The sequence below is a fragment of the Nematolebias whitei genome, chromosome 8 (assembly GCF_014905685.2).
Source record: "Nematolebias whitei isolate Nwh7 chromosome 8, NemWhi1, whole genome shotgun sequence".
NCBI lineage: Eukaryota > Metazoa > Chordata > Actinopteri > Cyprinodontiformes > Rivulidae > Nematolebias > Nematolebias whitei.
The window spans coordinates 6,785,467-6,807,452 of NC_056505.1; the positions used below are offsets into that span (position 1 = coordinate 6,785,467).

Genomic DNA, 21,986 nt, shown 5'->3' on the forward strand with positions numbered 1-21,986 from the left:
TCTGTGTCAAACTTGGAAAGAACGCTGTGCGGTTTCTTCAGTAGAGTGGACATCAGAGGGAGCTCTGGGAGAATGGTCCCTGTTTTGCTAAAGCCCTCGTTTGAGTCGGCTATGGAGCTTTTGATAAACGTTCGGGAAGCGTGCGGCGTCCACAGTGACAACCCGTACGTGTTTGCCCGAACCGATAGATTATCGGCCTTCCAAGGGTCACGCTGTTTCCAGAGATACGTTAAAGAATGTGGAGCTAAAAACCCTGCAACTCTGACGCTACTCAAGCTTCGGAAACATTTTTCAACAATGCTACAGCTGATTCACCTGGATGAAAACGAGGCCAGACAAATTTTTGGCCCGAATAATCAGATTCAAGCTCTGCTGCAGAACGGCATGAGTGAAAATACTAACGTGGAGCTTGAAGGTAATCATTTTTGTTCACAGGTAATTCAAGTGTATCTGTATAGACCTGCTGTTAAATTGCAAAGTTCACAGAGGTTGAGTGAACCGTTGGGTTTTTTGCCCTAAGTGGCTTTCCTTTTAGGATTAAGTTTATATAGCATCTATTTCCAACAAAACACGATTGTTTTAGGGTACCATGCCAGAAAAACCAATAGGTCCAATTAAATTCTGTCCAAAACTGGCTTGCAGACTACATTAAGTTTTAGCTTTGATCCAGTGCATGAGACAGTGGTGAGAGTACCTTTCACCTGGTAGAGCCATTGGACAAGTTCTGAACAAAAGGAGCTTAATTAATATCCTTTTCCTCCCTTCTGGCTCAGACTCGCACCCACCCAAAACCAAACAAATCTGGAAGGAGTCAGAGGTTAAGGCCGTTGAAAAACACCTGATGCAGTTCATCACCGAGCAGAAGATACCTCAGAAAGACGACTGCGTTCGGTGCCTAGAAGCTGAGCCACACACTCTAAGGAAACGTTCGTGGAAAGGTGTGAAGAACTACGTCAGAAACCGAATCACAACTCTGCAACGGCAAAGCGGCTTTTCCAAAGATTCATCAAAAACCAGCAACAGGCCCAGGCAGAAGGATCCACAGCAGAGTTCTGGTAACCGCTGGAGATACACTGTCTTCATAACAGTAAAGTTTTCCATCTTCTGAAAAACGAAACCGTTCCAAACAAGTATTTTCTAAGTTAAGTCAACCCTTTTTCCCTCCCATAGTGAGATCGCAACCATCTAACAAACGAGCTGCCACCGAGCATCACGGCGTGGTCTTCACTTCAAGTGCTGAACCAGGAGCTCTCGACCAACAACAAGCTCATGGCGTAACAAGTTACACCAAGACTGCCAAGTCTAACAAAGCAAAAGAAAAAGGCAAGTTATTTGTGACGATAGTTAGCAAACTATGTCTCTTGTTGTGTTTCTTGATTAAAACTACATTTTATACAAGATATTGACAAACTAACCAGATACCTTCTCTGAAGATCAACCAATCACTGGTAATCAGAGGGAACACAAAGAGACACATAGTTTAAATATTAATGTATTTTTAATAAAAAGACTTAGCACTTTTAAGTTATTTATTTGTGCCTTAATGTTAATTATCTCCTGCTGCCAAAAGATGGGTGATAATGTATTTGTCTGGGTGTGTGACATAGAAAAGGTGCATACAATTAATATAAATAGAATCTGTTATTTCATCCACTCATCCATCATCTTCCGCTTGTTCTGAAGTCAGGTCTTGGTGGCAGCAGCTTGAGCATGGAGGTCCAGACATCTCTTTCCACAGCCACCTCTTCCAGCTCTTCTGGGAGCAGTGTTGCCAGATCTCGTGATAGAAACAAGCAACCAGCTCTATGAAAACAAGCCCAACTGGCAACCCACCACGTTGTGTAAAACAGAGGCTGTTTTTAAACAGTGTAAACATCATTTATCATGGCATTACACATGAACAACAGCAAAAATTATGCTAAACACTTTGAATAACATACTCTGATAAGCTCTGATAAAAAAATATGTTTTGCATATGTAATTTTTTAAAAACATTTTTAAAAACAAAACATCCTGACATCTACGTGTGAGTGGAGCCCCCTAGTGGTCGGCCACAGTATGAGTGTTTGGGGTGTGCTGTGTGCGCCTGTCGCCTCGCCAACTTGGGCAGGATCGATAAACATGAAACGGGGGCTTGGAAGGGACGAACTACCTACTACCACTCGTCTTTTGCTTTATTGTGCGGAGCTGGGAGATATTCAACTAGTTTCACTCGGAAAGAAAGTCAAGCCCAAATAAACAACTTCACGTTCAAAACAAAACCAAAAAAAACGCGACTCAACAAGATTTACAAGCGACTTTAGAAAAAGAAACAAGCCCAAAGTCGCTTGTAATAAGCGGACTTGGCAACTATGTCTGGGAGGATTCCAAGGCGTTCCCAGGACAACCAAGAGACATGGTCTCTCCAGTGTGTCCTGGCTCTTCCCCGGGGCCTCTCCCCCGTCGGACACGCCTGAAGCACCTCCCTAGGGAGGCCCACAGGGAGCATCCTTATCAGATGCCCAAACCACCTCAACTGGCTCCTCTTTATGTGGAGGAGCAGCGGTTCTACTCCGAGTCTCTCCCGAATAACTGAACTTCTCACCCTATCTAAGGGAGAGTCCAGCTACTCTGCAGAGGAAACTCATTTCAACCTCCTGTATCTGTGATCTCATTCTTTCAGTCACTACCTAGAGCTCGTAACCAGAGGTGAAGGTAGGAACGTAGACCGACCAGTAAACAGAGCTTTGTCTTACAGCTCAGCTCCCTCTTCACAACGGACCGGTACAGAGTCCACAAGACGCTGCACCAATCCATCTGTCAATCTCACGCTCCATTCTTCCCTCACTCGTGAACAAAACCCCGAGATACTTGAACTCCTCCACTTGAGGCAGAACCTCACCTTCGACCTGAAGAGATCAATCCACCCTTTTCTGACTGAGGACCATGGCCTCAGATTTGGAGGTGCTGATTCTCGTCCCAGCCGCTTCACACTCGGCTGCGAACTGCTCCAGTGAGAGCTGAAGATCATGGCACCATGACACCAACAGGACCACATCATCTGCAAAGAGCAGGAACTGGAGTCGCTCTGCCCCCTGGCTGCACCGAGATATTCTGTCCGTAAACGTTATGAGCAGAATCGGTGACAATGAGCAGCCCTGGCAAAGTCCAACTCCCGCCCTGAAGGGGGTCCAACTTACTACAGGCAATGCAAACCCAACTCTCGCACCACTTGTATAGGGACGCCCCCAATCCCATATTCATGGAGCACCCCCACAGTGTACCTCGAGGAACCCGAGAATCTGTTATTTGAGTTATATAAATGATTCATTGAATTTTAGTAAATACATAACTTGGTTTAAACTCGTTCGTTCTTCCTTTCAGGCTCACAACACAAACCCAAACCTAAATGGAGCGAGGCGGAGGTCCGTGCCGTGGAGAAGCACCTGATGCGTCTTATCGAAGAGCACCGGCTGCCTCAGAAAGATGACTGCATTCGCTGCCTCGAGGCCGAGCCACAAGCTCTGAGGAACCGTTCTTGGAAAGGCGTGAAGGACTATGTCAGAAACCGGATCACGACTCTGCAACGACAAAGCGGCTCTTGCAAGTCTTCATCAAAAACCAGTGACAGGCACAGGCGGAAGGAACCACGGCGGAGCTCTGGTAATGGCTGGTAATAGTAGCTACAATCAAACTGATCATCTTTAAAAGAAGTATACTACCGTTTTATTCTTTCTGCAGTGAGGTCACAACCTTCTAACAGACAGGAAGCTGTCTCAGAGCATCACAGCACGAGCTCCTGTTCAAGCTTTGGACCAGAACGTCTTAACGAACAAGTGCATGAAGTAACCAGCAACAAGACTGCTCCTTCTAAATCTGGCAAATCAAGAGAAAAAGGTAATTATTTATGGTGATCGTTAGTCTTTACGTGTCTGTTGCTATTGCTTTAACACATTAATTCTTTTTTATGACCTCTGCAGTCTCGAATCCTAAAACCAAACATAAATGGGATGAAGCGGAGGTTTCCGCCGTAGAAAGGCACATGATGCGTTTCATCAAAGATCACAAGCTGCCTCAGAAAGACGACTGCGTTCGGTGTCTCGACGCCGAACCGCACGCGCTGAGGAACCGCTCGTGGAAGGGCGTGAAGGACTACGTCAGAAACCGGATCACAACCGCGCAAAGACAAAGCAGCTTTTCAAGAAGCTCGTCCAAAATCAGTAAAAGACCCAGGAAGGAGAAACCACAGCAGAGTTCTGGATATTACCAGCAGCTGTAGGTGGAAACTGGAGCTAAAGTGGCCAAAACTGGTGAAATGTTTCTGTCCTCACTGCTCTTTCTCTCTTTTTTACATATATTTTCTTGTTTTTACTCATTATTCCTTCTCTTTTTGGAAAAAACATATGGTTTCAGTGTAAATAATGTTATTTCAGTGTGATTTGCAAGATTTTTAATCAAGTTCATTTAATAAGACAAAGTTTAGAAATATTAACATTGTATTGAAAGTTTTACAATTTTGTTGCCACTGGTGGTTCTTAAGGGACCTTTTTTATTTTTAAGGAAGTATACAATTACGGTAGGTAACCTGGTTTGGTAAATTGACATAAAACACGTTTTACTTTGTATAGCCACATAAAAAAAAAAAAAAACGGTTCCAAGAATAGTGTTGTCATTTCTAATCAAAAGTTTTCAGTATTTCAGAACTGAAAGCACCTCTTGTAGTGATTCATTAAACTTTATTGTGCTTATAAATCTCAGTGTGTTGTTACTGGTACATTGTAGTGATGCAAGGATGTTTGAAACATGGCTATAACAATAGAAAAATGTTGTTTAAGCAGCTAAACGTTCTTGAACTCTAAAGTTTGGGTACATACTGTACATGGAAAAATATGTTAGCTTTCAGTTTACAATATTTTTCTTTGTTTTAGACCATAAACAAAAACTTTCAATGCTGTTATCAAATACGACATTCAACAGCTTTAACTGGTTTATATATGAATTAGAGGGATAGTGCAAATTTCAGAAGCCTCCTACATTGCATTTACAAAAGATTAATACAGAGGTAATAATTTTGGTGAGATTCTGTCCTGAAAATAAATTGTGTAATTCTAGAGTAACAAGTCTTCCAATGCTGTGTAATAATGAGGTGGGACCACGTCATTTTTTGCAAGTCTCAAGTCTTTATCCTCAAGACGAGCAACTGTTAAGTCCCAAGTCTGAAACTTGGAATTTCAAGTCCTTTCGAGTCTTTTAACAATGTTGCGATGACATCTTAAATGTAAATAATAGACCATGTGTTCTTTTATAAATCTACCGTGCAACTGAACTTACAGTGTTGGTCATTCTAAAATTCCGCCTCTACATTGCACAGTCCAGTTAAATTTAGCTGCAAGAATAGTCTTCCTTTGAACTAATTTTCAAGAATAAGCATTAAGTGAAAAATGCAAAAGCAGAATTCAATGTCCAGACAAAAATATCAAATATTTTCAAGTAGACAGGTCAAAGTTCAATCCAAGTCACTGATGTAAAAGTCCAAATGTTAATGACTCGAGTCAAGTCACGTGACTTGAGTCCACGCCACTGGTTTTGATCACTCCTGTACGTTGATTTTGAAACGAATGCTTTATTATGAAAGACGTTTCATTCATTCACGTGCTCTTATTTTTGCATGCTTTTACTTTGAAAGAGCCAACGGAAACGCGCTAGCTTGGTTCGTGTTTGTAGCAAGCTAACGGCGCAGTTAAATTTAACTCGCATCATGTGGCTGTCACGGTTGATTTTATTAGCTTAAACGTACATTAATTTATGAATAATTTGTTTTCAATTTATAATTGAGCAACAAATGTTTATCAGTTCATCATCTCGGGTGGAAATGGACGGAAACGCTCGTGACGTTGACGTCCTGCTGTTTCCGGCGACAGCAAACGGTATCGAGTTTTATCTGTTTAGTTTTATCTATTTTATCTATTCTCTCTCAAAACAGTCGTTCCTTTTGAACTACATGTGTTTTTATTGTTGTTTATGTTTGTGTGTTCAGCAGGCGTTGTTGCTGCACGAGTAGAGTTAATGTCAGGACCTGCTGATGTTAGCTAGCCGGAAACAAACGGGAATTATTAATTTATTATTTAACCTGTTAAATTGCATGAAATAACAACAGCATAATAACCGTCATGTATTGTTAACAGTGTGAAAATCTCCTTGCATGTAATATTAGGAAAGAGTGTAAAATTAAACGGTTTTCATAAGATGATACACCTGAGAAGAGCACACCTGTCACAGGAACTGTTATTTAAATAAATGATGTAAACACAACAACAAGGTTTAGCACCAGGTTAAGTTCATGCAACTGAACAGTTTGTTTAAAAATTCCACACAAAAAAAGTTTTAATTATCAAAAAATTTGGAGGCTTGTGTGTGAATCAACATTGGTCTGAATAAAGTTTAAGTTTTACAGAATTAACAATAATTCAGTACAATTTAATGTCAGATCTACAGTTTGCGTACTCTAAAATGAGAATTCAACTGAATCTGTCCAAAATCTAATAATGATAGAAATCATGATGATTTGATTGAAGAACGACATTAATTTGATTTAGTTTTCTCAGATTATTTTTTTAAACTGTCATTTGTTTAATGTAGATTTTCACAGTGGCTCTCAGAAAATAATGAAAGAAAATTGAAGGTGCATTTTAACAAACGCAAAGTTTTGAAATCATTTAAGATAACTGTTTCCTGTGTTCATGAAATAATGAAATACATGTTTTTATGTCGGGCTCAGTCTTTTAGACGTTACAAGCACCCAATGTTTTTAGCACAGATGCAAACATTAATTGTACGTACATTGTCCTGTTTCCAGTTATTCTCAGACCAAGTACAAGTACTTCGTTTGGGTTTCTCCCGTAAAGAAACTTGTCCAGATGACATGATTTGTTTTTATCTACCTGGATGATTGAGCTTACAAACCTTTTTCATTTGGGTTCTTGCTGAAACTGCCTACCAACTTCAAGCAGTATCTTAAGATCACCTGTTCTTAAAATATTTCTAAACTATTGACATTTTTTACTTTTTGTCCTTGATTACTTGCAAAGTGGAAGAGGAAATTATGTCACCATGCATAAAATAGTATTGTTTTTTGATGTATCAGGGTGTTTTTATGCGTACTGGTACTTAAGGCTGGTACTGGGCCTGATACCAGTTTTGTATCGGGACACCTCTAATTTAGGGCTGCACCGATTGCAGTTTTCTGGCCGATCACCGATTTCTAAAAAATCTGACCTGCCGATACCGATTTAGTTTTATAAGCGACACTGTCAGGTGTTACAAGGTCACAATGCACCTTCAATTTTCCAACATTATTTTATTGAAAAACATACCCTTGAACAATATCCTGGAACAATACAAACTTGTTTTAACTGGCCATGAGGTAGTGCTCTGAAATATAAATGAAGTTCAGACAATTGTTGTTAAAACTAAAAAAAAAATTGGTTTCTCGTGCAAGTATTGGCTGATTTCCCAAAATTAAGGAAACTAATAAATCGTCCGGCCGATTTATCGGTGCGCCCCTCCTCTAATTGTAAAGTTTGTTCTACTAATGGTTTGTTTTCTCAGCGTAAGTGGCAGACACATTGTGGATATTATTTTTTGTTTTGTTTTGATGGGTATTTTTGTAGTGAGACATTATACAGATAGGAAACAGGTCTTCAAGTCCAATTACAATGTGGACAAAACCCCCAAAACACACCTTCTTGTTTTTATTTGTGAGTAACTTCACAAGAAAAACAACCAGGATGTCAGGTGATTATGCAGGTTGACTTATGCTTCATTTAAAAAATATATTCTGTTTGATCTGTAGGTCCTGGCTCCAATGAGAAACAAACAGATCTTTAATTTTTATGGAGGATGATGGATGCCCCCGCCCCTGATCAGAGTCAGCCCTCCTGTCGGCTGTGGGCGATCCAGAATGGCTGGTCTACAGCTGAACCTCCAGGACCTGTCAACAATCCTCTGCCCAGTTTTCATCAACTCAATCTGGAATCTCTCCCCCACCACCAGACCCCCAGCTTCAACCGTCTGCAGTCACCTAGAAATGACTCCAAGAGTGACTCTGCAGCCTTTTCAGCAACAAACCGCAGCGATTACAGCATGCAGGACGTTAACAGTGCTGATCAGAGTGTGCAGCAAAGCTTTACTGATCCTCTCGTCTCATCCACATTTCCAGCAACAAGCCAAGGAAGGAATCTGCCTCCGTGCTCTCTTCCACTTCTGAATGAAGGGCCGCAGCATTTCAGCCCCCAACAAATGCCATTCAAGTCCCCTCACAGCCCTTACCAGTCATCATCTCCCCAGTTCCAGCCTCTGCACACACATCAGGGCGTCCTGCATGCACCTCAATCACCAAATGAAAATCATCTTCATGTTAGTCCTCCAGTAGTTGGACAATATTTAAACCAGAGGCTTAGCCCTCAGCCTGCATCTGACTGGGTTAATGTGGCCTCTTCATCTGGATCTGATCATCACAAACTTGTCTCACCAGCGTCTCCCATCCAGCACCAACCTCAGTGGATGCTTCCAGCTCACCCTGGAGGTACTTTTACTCATGAACACATGGATGTGGATATTATTGCTTATGTTTCTTTAGAGGAATTAGAACAAACTTCTTCATCAGTTTTAGTCTTAATCACTTTTTAGATGAATTATTCATTCATGATATTCCAACGAAATGCTCATGTAATCACAAATGACCTCATTTGTTAAGTTGTACTAACGATAAAGCTGAATTTTTACTCTTTCACAAAACTAAAACTACATTTTCACATTTACTTTATTTTTCTCTGCAGGAACCAACTTTGATCCGAACGCAGCTCCACAGGATGGAAATCTGACTCCACAGGTCAGACACAAGTCATTTACATTCACACAGATCACAAGAATTAATTCTTGGATTGTTTTAGGAGTAAATGTAATAAAAAAAATCATCATTCTAAGAAAATGATCAGCTATCCAGATGTTAAATTTTTTTTTTCAGCTAAAATCAATAATGCGTTGGAATAAAACTGCATTTATTTTGGTCAGATTTGATGAAATAAAATACTACAAATACAGAACGTTACAGAAGAAAAGGCAAAGTTAAAATGAAACCAGTGAGTTTAAGACATACACATATAAAATATGAAATACTCCCACCACTTCATGCTTTATGTATAGATGCAGATGTTCATTCTGCTGTGGAAGGTTCACTTCTACAGCAAGATTTTCTACTTGGTTTCTTATTAATGGATTCAACATTTTGATAGCTATAAATAAAAAATAAACATCCACCTAGCAAATCTTAGAACAAATTATTTTTTGCTTTTTCTATGTAGGACTTTATGTGATGTTATGTTTCAAAATAAAGGCGGTTTCTTTAAGTTTTTAGTGTAAGACTAATTTCACAGCATAAAATCATCAAGACTTTTTTTTAATGCATTTATTAATTTATTATTTGGGGACAGAGTTGAATGAATCTCTAGTTGTCCAAGTTGTTTCTGTAACAGACTGTTTATTCTCTGCAGTCTCCTAACTCTGAGTCCCGTTACGGCCTTGACCCTAAGCTGTTACCCAGCGCTGTAAGTACTTTTTAAATCTTTTTACTCTTTGATCTTTTTCACTAATTCCAACTAATTTTAGACATAAAATATAGTATTTCTTGTTTGGGTTTTCCAGTTCAGGCCAGCTTTAGATAAAATGATGTGCATCAAAAACGGCAGATATGGAGCTCAATTTGCTGAACAAAAAGCAATATGACAATATAGAGCAGATAAAGATCTAATTATTTTATAGTAGCTAAAATTTTGACTGTTTCACAAGAATATAGCAACTAGACCAGGGGTCTGCAACCTGCGGCTCTGGGGCCACATGTAGCTCTGTGGTGCCTCTTCTCTTTCAGGCCTCGACCAAAACTAAAATAAAACTGAATTTTATTTAAATTATTACCAACAATGAAAATGGCTAGTTTTAGCAGATTTGCTGTCATTCTCAAATACGTGAAGGATAGTACAAATACAAGGCGTAAAACATCTGTTCTGCATCATGCTAGCAGTTTGTTAGCCTCTTTAAGTCGACTTCCTGTCTCAGCGTGATCTTTCTCTTAAAACCAGCAGAATGTTTTGGAATATCTTTAAGACAAGTTGCTGAGCAGGAATATGGTGAATAACTTTGATAATAAAATACAAAAACAGTAAACAAAAATGTTTAATTTTCTTTAAAAATGTAACTGGATATCCAACAAACTGTCCTAATTTTATACCGTCTTTAACTTTATGCTTTAAGTAGTATACTTAATTCTTCAACAGTTAAGAGAAGTCACATTGGCCTGCAGAGTTTTTCATTTTTATAAAATTGTTAAAAATTATATCTTTTTTTTTTCTTTCTTTACATGAATCTGGTCTTTTCTTTTGTATTAAAATGTAAAAATATCAATAAATGTTAATAATAGACATTTTTTGTTTTATAAAATCACCCCCACTGGCCGAGAAAACCATCTCCAACAAACTTGTCGTGGTCCACGGGCCACCAGTTGACAGAACACAGTTGGAGCAGATTTTGCGGCTCCAGACGTAATTATCATAATTAATAATCAAAGTGGCAAAATGTCTCTTTTTATCACAAAGGTTCAGACCCCTGAACTCGATGAACACGAATGTTTAAAAGCAGATCCTGCCTCTTTAGGTTTAGTTAAATCGGACCATAATCTTGTTGGTTGACGAGCTTTTGTATCGTTCTGTGAAGGTGAAGGTGATGGAAGAGGACAAGGCGGAGTGGGAGGGCAAGGTCTTCGTCTCGGAGCATTTTTCACAACTTCCTCCTCTGCCAACTACTCCGTGCGTCATCGAGGACAAAGGTACCTGCACAGTCTCACCTGTGTCATGGAAATGTTACTCCGTTATGGATTTATCCAGTTTCACTGCTGCAGAAATGCATCAACATTAAGTGAATGATCCGGGCCTGATACAGTACCACATGAAGTGATGTCATGCACTGAATGTATTTATAAATACACGCTGTATTTAACTTTATTTACACATCCTATAATGCCCATAAACAATAATAATTGTGCTTTAGCCCACTTGTTCCTGTCACCACAGTAATTTAAGCCCTCTGTTTTATTTGTTGTGTGTTCTGTAGGTAATGCTAGTCCGTTAGCAATCCGCTCCACTACGTACTGCGTGCCCTGTGATGGGCAGACGGTGCTGCTCAGCCGTCTGCCTCTGGGAGCACTGGTTACCCCTCTTGTGAAACAAAAAGCTGGCGAGGTTGGTTTTATTCAAATATGAATGAAACACAACAAAGTCCAATTTAAAAAAAAATTAAAAACATGTTTTCACATAGAAATTTGCATTTAATTTCTGTCTTTTGCTTTTAGGCACCCGTGCCTTTGTGCGACGACACAGACTGTGTTGCTGGTTGCTGTTGGTGCGGTGCGTCGATGTGTCCCGTGATGAGCTGGCAGGACTGTGGGCAAAGGTTTTACTGCCCCTTCTGTGGGAAACTCAGCGAAGGTATGACTTATAAGGGTCTTTAGCTTAAAAGCTTTTATTGCTACAGTGTAAAGTTTACAAACAGCTCAACATTTTTTCATGTGAATCAGGATAAATAAACAATAAATGAACAAAAGTTTTCAAGCCTGTTGGACGTTTTGATCCATGTTTAAACTTACCCGAGTGTCGCTTTCGTTGTTTTCTTGCAAGATTGTTGTACAACACGATTTCTCTCCTTCCTTGTGTTTCAGTGTCGTGGAAACACTACCAGCCTACCAAAGGGGCAGCGGGGGTCCGGGTCGATAAAGACAAAAGACCTGAGCTCAGTTTGGGGTCGTACGAAACACTTCACTCTGAAAGGGTTTGTGTTTTTTCTCTACAGCTTTTATTTTGGTAGCACTGCACCTGTTCCGTTTCTGGTCTTTGTCAAATATACACAACTGTCAAGAGGCAACAAAATGTCATTATTTGTCTTGTGCGCTCAAGTTTCTTTAATTTCTAAGTTATTGTAAGTTTGATACTTTTTAAATTGTAGTTGTGTTGAAGCGTTTGTTGTGCATCTTTCAGCAGGGGGAACCTGCTGCGCTGCTTTTAGCAATAGACGTGTCTGCCTCAGCACTGAGAGGCGGACATTTAGAGTTTGTAACACAACAAATACACACTTTGCTGGCCTCTTTACAAAAGTAAGTCACACTTTTACCTCAGTGTAAACAAACACTTTCTGGTCTGCCTTTTTTGTCTTTACGAGTCTTTAAGGTTTCGTCTTATTTTTGAAGGGAGGAGGGTCATCCTTTGTCAGACGTCCATGTTGGTTTGATAACGTACGACAGCAGGGTCCACCTGTACGACCTGAGTCCAGACCTGTCCCGCCCTCACATGCTGGTGGTCACAGAGACTGAAGACCTGCAGCTTCCTGTGAGGGCGGGGCTTCTGGTGTCCCTCAAAGACTGCTCAGAAAGTCTCAGCAGGTAACGCAGAGGAAGTGCTTTAAAGTTTAGTTTATAGAGAAGCGCTGTTCGTGTGACTGATCACAGCTTTGATTAAAGAGTCTGTCGTCCGTCTTTGCAGCGTTTTGCAGCTCATTCCTCAGTTCAGTGCAGAGAGTGACGAGTCCAGTGGAGTTTCCATCCAGCTTCCTGTTAGAGCCGGGCTAGCTGTACTGCAGGTGGGGCAGCGTTTCACAAAAAGACTTTATACTGTTTTTAGTTTACTTAGCATTTTATGCCTTTTATAATTAAGGCAGAAATCACAATTGTGATTGTTGTACAAATCGTAGGGTCTGAAGTGTACCGGGAAGCTGTTGATCTTTCATTCTGCTGCTCTGATGGAGACAGGAAACACAAACTCTGCCTCAGGGTTCTTTGGCACCAACAAACCAAAGGTACACGGAGGGGAAACGCAAACGGTGCCGTCGTTCTTGATTTCCTTCATGTTTCATAAGTTCTGGTTACTTTTCTCCCCTCCTTTGTTTGTCTCAGACAATCTTTCAGCCATCTGAACAAGCCGTCTCATTGGCTAAGGAGTGCGTCGACCAGGGATGCGGCGTTCACATGTTTGTCCTCTCACAGCAAGATGTGGGCGGGGCTTGGCCGGGACACGTTCCTTACCTTACAGGTGGAGCCTTGCACACCTACAGCTACCTCCAGGTACACTCGCTGAGGGAGGAGCTCAGAATGGGACGTTTGCGTTGAAGATTATAGAACTCAGAGAGCTGATCGTTAACTTTAAGGTGACAGCAGCTTCCAGGATTAGAGTATTGAAGTAAACGCATTCATGTTTTGATTTCCTGTTTTATTTCTTCTCTTCATTTGCGTTTTACTTCTGCAGACGTTTTGCTGTTTTAGCCACTCATTTATCAAATAGTTCAAAAGATGGGTGCAAGGACTTTTTGTTCTAGTAAATTTTATACTTTTCAAAATATTTAAGTTTATTTACAAATATTTCACCATAAAATACTCTGAGCTCTCCTCAGTTCCTTTCAAAACTTTTTTTTTTTTTCAAGTCTACTTCAGCAAACTGGCTCTTTTTTTTGTTTTATGACTTAACTTTTAGCTACAGTTCTGCTACTTTTAGCTTACAGCTGGCTTTTTGCTACTTTAAACTTTTAGTTAAGCTATTGCTACTTTTAGCTTTCAGATACTGTGATGGGCACGGCTAACCAAAAAAATTAGCTTTGCTATAATAACAAAATTAGCAGAAACTAACACTAAATGCTAACCTTTATCATCCACTGCTGTCGCTGTAAGACTGTCTGTAATGTGACAACACTGTAAGTGAACACAACTGAAAATGGTTCATAAATCAAAAGTAAAGCGTCCATGACCTGTTCAGAGACGAGCTTTCAGAAATTAATCCGGTCCATCGGAACCAAAGAGGCAGAACTCCGCTTTGCCGAGAGCGATGCATTCAATGTGTGTTGGACGTCTCCCTTGTGTCATTTGCTATACAAGCTGTTAAAATGATGACTTGTAACATGTACAGAAGTGCTGCCATTGAAAACTGGTACTGTTCGTTTTTTTATTTCCACTCTAGGGTGAACTGGACAGAGAGCGTTTCGGCGCTGATCTGAAGACGCTTGTGGAGAAGGACACCGGCTACAAGGCTGAGCTCAGGATATTTGTCAGCAAAGGTGAGCGGTGACTTCACTGTGACTGTACCTGAGCTTGTGTTGTTCACCTCTTTGTGTCTGTTTTGCCAGATTTACGTGTCTCCAGTTGTTATGGGTTGTTTGTGCCCGGTCCTAGTCCTGGACATATCACCATGGCAACAGTGGATGAGAAGACAACGCTGGCGGTAAACCTCACACACACCCGAGCTTTGGATGAGGCGAGAGGAGCGGCCGTACAGGTGGGTTTAAAAATCAACCAAAATGAGAAACAAGTTAAAATCAACAAAGTCTTTCTAAGATTAACTGGAATTTTTCTAAATGTACTTTTTTTTTTTTTTTAAACAAAAATGGTTCACGTAAGTCTTTAAGTAAAATGTCGGGATGGTAACTGAAGAATTGTTGTCTCCTCTCTGGTTCAGGTGGTCTTGTCCTACAGTTCCCTGACAGGCGAGAGGAGAACCAGAGTCCACACCCTGACCTTAAGATGCTCCCCCCACCTGCAGGACACGTTCAGGAACTACCAGGCCCAGACACTGCTCACCTTTTACTGCAAGAAGAGTAAGAAATCTGCTCTGCGGCGCTTGAAGTGCAGCAGCTGGAGCATGAAACTGTGTTTCTGCAGGGCTTTGGGTCATTAAGTGGATTCAGACACATTTAAGGCCTTAAATGGCATAAAAATTATTACATTTGAATCTCAGCAGCATTAAATATTTTCATTCGTTTTCCAGAAAAATAAGATGAGCGATATTAAAACTGGCTCATCAGCATGATGTTACATTAGAGTAACACGAGGAACCGTTATTGTTTCTGGTCGGTCGGTGCTCCATTGTCAGAAGATCGTTCGTTTGAAGGAAAACTTACAAAACAGAAACAAAAACCGTAAACTCCAGATAAAGTAGCTGCAAAACGAGGAATGTAGAGCGCGGCTGCAGCCCGTCAACGATCAGATGGTGAAGGATTTTGCAGCGTTTGTATTAAAGAAAACAAATTTTAAAAAGCCATAACGGTCAACATGTGAGCCGGTGTTGTGCCAAAAATTGTTTCTCTGCAGCGGGAGCGTGCACGGTGTCCGTCTCAGCTTGATTAGCTGTTTTTGCTGCTTTAGTTCTTCAATCAAACACTATTAATACTAAAAAGCAAATATTTGTACGACCAAGATTATAGTAAAGAAGTGTCTGTTTAGCTTTTAATTCTTTACCAAATAACTCGCAACGTTCTTTCCGTGAGCGTGTCGGATAAAGTCTTTATAAACCTTCAGTTTTACACGAGATTTCATCAAAATAAACGAGTTGAGGCGATGAATGATCTGTGGCACCACCCGAGCGCAGCATTAATCACATTTATTACAGAAAACAGGAACTTTGTATTAAGTTTAAAACATTACCTCACTCAAAAAGACTCGAGAAACTACGGAGCCCCGTAAGGGCCATGTTGGAAACAAATATTGCGATTCCATTAATTTACCTTGGGCTCTGAAGTGTGGGGGCAAATACCCGACTGTCACGAAGAGCAGCAGATCTAATGCGTCACATTAATTTAATTTAATTTAAAGTGTGGATTTTTGAGCTTTAGCACAGATTCTTGTGTCGTCTGCACCAAACAAATCACACTTTGAGAGCTGAAGCAGGTCTTGATAGACCTGCTGTCCACACTGTGGACACTCACTGCTCCTGTTCATTAGTTCACACACAGTTCGATCACGCTTAAGCTGTTGCATTCATCTGATGGACATGATCTAAGATAAAGTTCTTGACACGGTCTCTGATTAAAAGTTCTCTTTCGTTTTCGCTTGTTCTTGTTGTTGTGACAGTAAAGAAACGGTGATGCTCCACGCCTCTTTTGGTTCTGCAATGCTCGTTTAAATAAGTTTGAATTGAAAGGAAAAGCTTGCGAGCTAAGACTTCTGTAGAACAAAACAAAAAGTTGTGTAATAATAAGCACTCACTGTCGATGGCGTTAAAAATGTATTTAAAAAAAGGCACTCAATTGGCCTCAACAGTCGTTACATTTGATTGTCTGATTTCTGCAGGAACCCCGAGAGAAGTGCATCAAACTGCAGCAAAATGTTTTGTCTTGAATTTTTTCGATGAACACGTTTTACCCAGTTTTGATAAATTGACATGAACGCCCAACTTGTGTTTGTTCATACAAACATCAACTTCAGATGTTATTTCTCAATAAAAGGCTCCGTGGTTTACTCACTGCTGTGCAGCCACTATTACAATCTAATTTCCACCATATGCTCAGGACATACAGGAAAACTGATTCTCTTTTAACTTCTAAGAATGGAAATAGATTTACCGAAGATAAAAAGGTAAAGATAAAAGATAAAGTCATGCGTCATATACAAGAGTTAGACTTCCAGCTTGTTGTTTTTCAGTCACGCTCCAGAAGTAGGGGCAGAGGGTGGAGATGTGCACGAAGCGACGCTGACGGCTCTGCACGTGAGACAGGAAGTGCGTGAGGGAGGGCAGAGGGGAGCCGATGATCTTGCTGGTTGTATTCACGACACTCTTACGGCAGGAGGCGGTGCAGTGATGCAGCTGCATGATGGGGCTGGGACTCCTGCTCTCTGCAGTTTGGGCTTCTTTGGTTTGTGTTGCTGGACCAGGAGCGCTCCTCAGTGATGCACATACCTGTGAATGTTGCACTTCCCTCCTTATAAGAATCACAGTCTTCTCTGATTGGTTGCCTCCACTTGCCTTCTGTTCTAAAGAATTGTGTTTAACAGATACAAAGATAGTCTTCCCCTCTGAGTGCAGGATGAGTCATAACGTTAATGTTTTCCTGTAAATATTCATCATCTTGAATCCTTTAGGATGAATTAAACTCCTGCTTGTGTAGGATTTACCACGTAAAGAGGAAAAATGACACATTTTAAAATAAACAATGGATTAATTGATTGGGATGTAGAATTAGGAGTCGTGTGTTATTTTGGAGCCCGGTTAAACTGAAAGTTTTCCTCCTTGTGTCAAAGTGTACTGTGCCGTGCTGGAGCGTCCTCTGCAGGAGCTGAGGGAGGAGCTGCAGACGGATGTAACCGAAGCGTTGGCCTCTTACCGCAAACACTGCTGCTCCTCTTCAGCATCAGCTGGACAGGTGGGAGGACACACACAGGTGCACGAGATCAAACTCTGCTCAATGCACAAGACTTTGTTTTACTTCTTACTGCGCCGTGCTTGTTGTGCAGCTGGTTCTTCCTCGGTTCCTGCGAGCTCTTCCTGTTTACATCAACAGCCTGAGGAAGAGCGAGGTGCTGCTGCCAGGCCTGAGGAGCTCCGTCCACCAGAGGCTGCAGCAGCGCTGCCAGGTCCTCGGCCTCGACACCTGCAGCACCGTCAGACACTTCTACCCCCAGCTGCTGCCCGCGGTCTGTCCCAGTTAGTTTTCATCTGAGTCACTCTGCAGCTAAAGTTCGGCTTCACTCAGCTAAAAGACAACAAAGTTATTCATTTATCAGAGTTAGAGATTCTGAATTCTTAAAGCAGTTTTAGTGTCAGCAAAACTTTTGGTCCAGGTACGTGAGGTTTATGAGATATTTTAATTTATTTCAGTGTCAACATATGCTTTTTTCTTTTGGTATTTTAATTATAAGTGTGATGTTTATTAGGAAAATAATAATTTACATTTTAATGATTAAAAATGCAAAAAAGAATGGATTGTTTATTTCTGTAAGTCATGAATTATAAATAAATGTCACTCATGCTGAGAAAACAAAACATTACAAAAATAATCTCAACTAGAGAAACTGCATTTCCTGTGAAAATGAAATGTGAGTGCTTATTGCTGAAGAACCTGCTGAAAAACAGCTGAAATCAGCTAAAAAACATGCTGAATTTTAGCTGAAAAGGAAGACCAGCCTAAATTAGTAGAAGAAAGCAGAAAAAAATACATATTTGCCGAATTAGGTTTAAATCGGCAGAAATGAGCACAGAAATTACGGAATTAGCTTAAAAAAAGCTGAAATTAGCAAAAAATAGCTGAAAAGTAGCTGAATAGGCATAAAGATGTTTAAACTACCAGAAGGAAGTGGAAAAAGCTGAAATGAGCTAAAAAAAATGTGAAAATGGCTGAAAAAGATAAAAATAGCATAAAACAGCTAAATAGTAGCTGAAATAACTGAAACTAGGAGAACTAAGCTGAAAGGACCATAATGAGCTGAAATTAGTGGAAATAAGTTAATTACGTTGAAAGTAGCAGAAGTTACCACAGAAACTTGAATTTTTCTGAAAACAGCTGAAATTAGGTGAAAAATGCTAAAAGTGTAGCTGAAAATGTAGAACAAGCTTACATTAGCAGAAGAAAGTAGAAAAACACGTTTGGCCAATTGGGTTGAAAGAAGCATAAATGAGCACAAAAAAATGGAAATTATCTGAAAAAAAGCTGAAATTAGCACAAAACAGCTGAAAAGTAGCTAAAAAAGCAGAAAGAAGCTCAAGTTACCAGGGAAGTGGAGAGAGCACATTTTTGCTGAATTAGGCTGAAAAACGTTGAAACGAGTGCAAAAACGTGGAATTAGATGAAAAAGATCAAATTAGCATGAAACAGCTAAATAGTAACTGAAATAGCATTAAAAGCTGAAACTTGCAGAAATGAACTGAAAGGAGCACAAAAACAGCTGAACAAACAGCTGAAAGTAGCTGAATTTATTTTTAAATTTGCACAAAGAAGCTGAAGCAGAACAGAATGTGAAAGGAGCAGTAAAATGTAAACAGATCTAAAGATTTGAAGGATGTAAAATGAGCTCAGTTCATTTTCTGTGAGAAATAAAATGGCAGAAAAGACTAAATATTTTCAAAAAGCTAAAGCTGCACCAATACCAAAAGTCCTAGCAGGATTGTCCCGAAGGAGCTGAACGTTTTCATTCATGATTTGCTGAAATAGATTGAAAACGTTTGGAAGAAAACTGGATCACAAAGTGTGAATGCTTCATAAACGTTGGTAAATTACGATGGTAAACTTGTAGTTTTTCCTTCTGCCTGCGTGCCTTTGAGCAGAACATCTGCTTTCAGAAGCATTTAAGACATTCTGGACGTTTTGTGCTCCTCTTGACCTGCAGCCACGTTCAGCAGACGTGTCCAAGCCTCCGACTCCAGAGGAGGCGCTGCGCTGCACCGCTGCGAGCCTGGAGCCCGGCGGTCTCTACCTGCTTCACGCTCCCCTCACTCTGCTGCTCTGGGTGGGCAGCCAAGTCCCAGCATGCACTCTGGGTGAGCTCTTCAACACCAGCTGCTTTTCCTCTCTGCCGTCTGGAGAGGTGAGTGTTCACAAGCAAACCACACCTTTTACTTATAAAGAGATCAAACCAGCCAGGTGTTGGCTATAGATAATAAAATCAGTTTAAAGTTCAGAGCGTTAACACAACGACACGTTTGAGGTCTTCTGCGTATTTCTGATGTTTGTTTTTGTGTGTTCCTGCAGACCAAGCTGCCAGCTCTGGAAACTCCTCTCTCCATCAGCGTTCGATCTCTCATCAGTTCACTGAACTCCGAGGCGTCCTGCGCTCGCAAGGTTAGCTGCTGACACAACGGCATGACACACTACTCGAGTGCCATCTAGTGGCTGAAAATGGTAGTGCTCAATATTTTCAGTCAGAATTAATGAAAACGGTCATATTTCAGCCAAAAATTGTTTTATAAATATGGAGAAAATCCATAAATAAGTTGCTTCGGCGTATAAGTCGCAGGGCATGCAAATTAGGCAAAAAAACCTGCGGCCGAAAAATACGTTAATTTTATTGGCGTTTCAAGTTACCATGGCAACATAAATTGCGAACAAAGACGCATGAACAGCTTGATGGATGTTTTTGAAACTCACAGAAAGTAATCATCACATGTATCTCTAGAAGTGATTAAGTTCTGGAGCCATTTTGGTTCAAGATGGCTGCCACAGAAAACACAAAGTTGACTATAACTCAGTTACTGTTTGAGATATTGAGCTGAGATTTGGACGGTCGTAGCTGCGAGCGAACCCCAACACTGAGTGCTGTCGAATCAAAAATTTAAATTGTCTGCAGCATGACAGTCCCTGTCAAAGTTTCTCCAGGAACTTCTAGTTTGTTTAGTTGTTTTGGACTCTGTTACAGCCCAGTTCAGCAGCAGGACTTATTACAGCCACGCTGTTTATTAGATGAAGTTTAGCATCTTCTGCTGAAATATGCAAGGCCTTGCCTGAAGAAGACATCACGGGAAAATGGTTTTCTAAAACCTGTATAGTTTCTGCATTACTGGTGCTACACTGTCCATGAGGCAGGCACTAATGCACCCCCATACCATCAGAGAGGCAGAATTTTGAACTGAGCGCTGGCTGGATGGTTCCTCTCTTGAGCACAGAGGACGTGGAATTCAGAAGAATTTTGATTCATCTGACCACAGAACAGTTTTGATTTTAAAATGAGCTTTGGTTCAGAAAAGACGGCAGCATTTCAGAATAATGTCCACATACGGCTTCTTCTGTGAAAACAAAATATGAGATTTATAAATCAGAACATCCTGGTTTTCATTTATGTTTTACACACTTTCTAACTTTTTTTAGAAAGGGGGGTATCCTAATCCTAAATGACCCGAGATCTGTTCATCCTCAGTCCTGAAAACAGGCATCAATTTGATTGCCAGGCTGGTGCAAGAACTGTAAGAGAGCAGTATGATAACTGTATGAGAGCAGTATGAGAACTGCATGAGAATTGTATGAGAGCAGTATGGGAACTGCATGAGAGCAGCATGGGAACTGCATGAGAGTAGTATGAGAACTGCATGAGAACAGTATGAGCAGTATGAGAACTGTATGAGTAGTATGAGAACTGCATGAGAACATCACAAGAACAGTATGAGAACTGCATGATAAATGTATGAGAACACTATGAGAACTGTATGGGAACTGTATGAGAGCAGTATGAGAACAATATGAGAACTGTATGATAACAGTATGAGAACTGAATGGGAACTGTATGAGAGCAGTAAGAGAACTGAGAACTGCATGAGAATAGTATGAGAGCTGTATGAGAGCAGTATGAAATCAGTATGAGAACAATGAGAACAGTATGATAACTATATGAGAGCAATATGAGAACTGTATGAGAGCAGTATGATAACTGCATGAGAACACTGAGAACTGTATGAGAGCAATATGAGAAATGTTTGAGAGCAGTATGAGAACTGTATGAGAACTGTATGAGAACTGCATGAGAGCAGTATGAGAATAGTATGAGAACTGTATGAGAGCAGTTTGAGAACTATATAAGAGCAGTATGAGAATTGTATGAGAAATGTTTGAGAGCAGTATGAGAACTGCATGAGAAATGCATGAGAACTGCATGAAAACAGTATGAGAACTGCATGAGAACTATGATAACACTATGCTAACTATATGGGAACTGTATGAGAGCAGTATGAGTAGTATGAGAACTGTATGAGAGCAGTATGAGAACTGTATGAGGACAGTATGAGAGTAGAATGAGAATTGTATGAGAGCAGTATGGGAACTGCATGAGAACTGTATGAGAGTAGTATGAGAACTGCATGGGAACAATATGAGAACAGTATGAGTAGTATGAGAACTGCATGAGAGCATCATGAGAACTGCATGACAGCTGTATGAGAGCTGTATGAGAACTGCATGAGAGTAATTTGAGAACTGTATGAGAAATGTTTGTGCAAGAGAACTGCATGAAAACAATATGAGAACAGTATGAAAACTGAATGTGAGCTGTATGAGAGCAATATGAGAACTGCATGAGACTGCATACAAACTGCATGAGAGCAGTATGAGAACTGCATGAGAACTGTATGAGAACTGTATGAGAACAGTGAAAACTGAGAGCAGTTTGACAGCAGTATGAGAATGGTATGAGAATTGTATGAGAACAGTATAAGAACTGTATGAGA

The 21,986-nt window shown here is 40.5% G+C and overlaps 2 protein-coding genes across 2 annotated transcripts in view; both read left to right on the top strand.

Annotated features, from left to right (window-relative positions):
- Positions 1-46: 46 nt before the first annotated feature.
- LOC119413170 lies at positions 47-4,314 on the top strand. The gene is made up of 6 exons (XM_037680198.1): positions 47-415; positions 774-1,055; positions 1,171-1,323; positions 3,364-3,642; positions 3,721-3,876; positions 3,960-4,314. Exons 1-6 carry the CDS (start codon positions 73-75, stop codon positions 4,256-4,258), a joined length of 1,512 nt encoding a protein of 503 aa, XP_037536126.1. The 5' UTR covers positions 47-72; the 3' UTR covers positions 4,259-4,314.
- Positions 4,315-5,837: 1,523 nt separating this feature from the next.
- Positions 5,838-21,986, top strand: part of si:dkey-13n15.2 (protein transport protein Sec24C) — a 17,276-nt gene continuing 1,127 nt past the window's right edge. Inside the window, exons 1-20 of the mRNA XM_037680199.1 lie at positions 5,838-5,906; positions 7,832-8,563; positions 8,817-8,869; positions 9,531-9,584; positions 10,747-10,858; positions 11,143-11,261; positions 11,381-11,516; positions 11,747-11,856; positions 12,066-12,178; positions 12,272-12,463; positions 12,564-12,660; positions 12,772-12,876; positions 12,974-13,141; positions 14,028-14,124; positions 14,194-14,342; positions 14,523-14,661; positions 17,081-17,202; positions 17,294-17,473; positions 19,163-19,360; positions 19,525-19,614. Coding sequence (XP_037536127.1) covers positions 7,879-8,563; positions 8,817-8,869; positions 9,531-9,584; positions 10,747-10,858; positions 11,143-11,261; positions 11,381-11,516; positions 11,747-11,856; positions 12,066-12,178; positions 12,272-12,463; positions 12,564-12,660; positions 12,772-12,876; positions 12,974-13,141; positions 14,028-14,124; positions 14,194-14,342; positions 14,523-14,661; positions 17,081-17,202; positions 17,294-17,473; positions 19,163-19,360; positions 19,525-19,614 — 2,919 coding nt within the window. The 5' untranslated portion in view covers positions 5,838-5,906; positions 7,832-7,878. The remainder of the gene's footprint in view (positions 5,907-7,831; positions 8,564-8,816; positions 8,870-9,530; positions 9,585-10,746; positions 10,859-11,142; positions 11,262-11,380; positions 11,517-11,746; positions 11,857-12,065; positions 12,179-12,271; positions 12,464-12,563; positions 12,661-12,771; positions 12,877-12,973; positions 13,142-14,027; positions 14,125-14,193; positions 14,343-14,522; positions 14,662-17,080; positions 17,203-17,293; positions 17,474-19,162; positions 19,361-19,524; positions 19,615-21,986) is intronic.

What these genes read in the sequence shown, in the direction of transcription:
- LOC119413170 (XM_037680198.1), top strand. Translation starts at nt 73, where the DNA reads ATGGTCCCTGTTTTGCTAAAGCCCTCGTTTGAGTCGGCTATGGAGCTT. An exon ending in TACTAACGTGGAGCTTGAAG is followed by an intron (nt 416 to 773) that starts GTAATCATTTTT and finishes CTTCTGGCTCAG; the next exon opens with ACTCGCACCCACCCAAAACC. An exon ending in TGGCAAATCAAGAGAAAAAG is followed by an intron (nt 3,877 to 3,959) that starts GTAATTATTTAT and finishes TGACCTCTGCAG; the next exon opens with TCTCGAATCCTAAAACCAAA.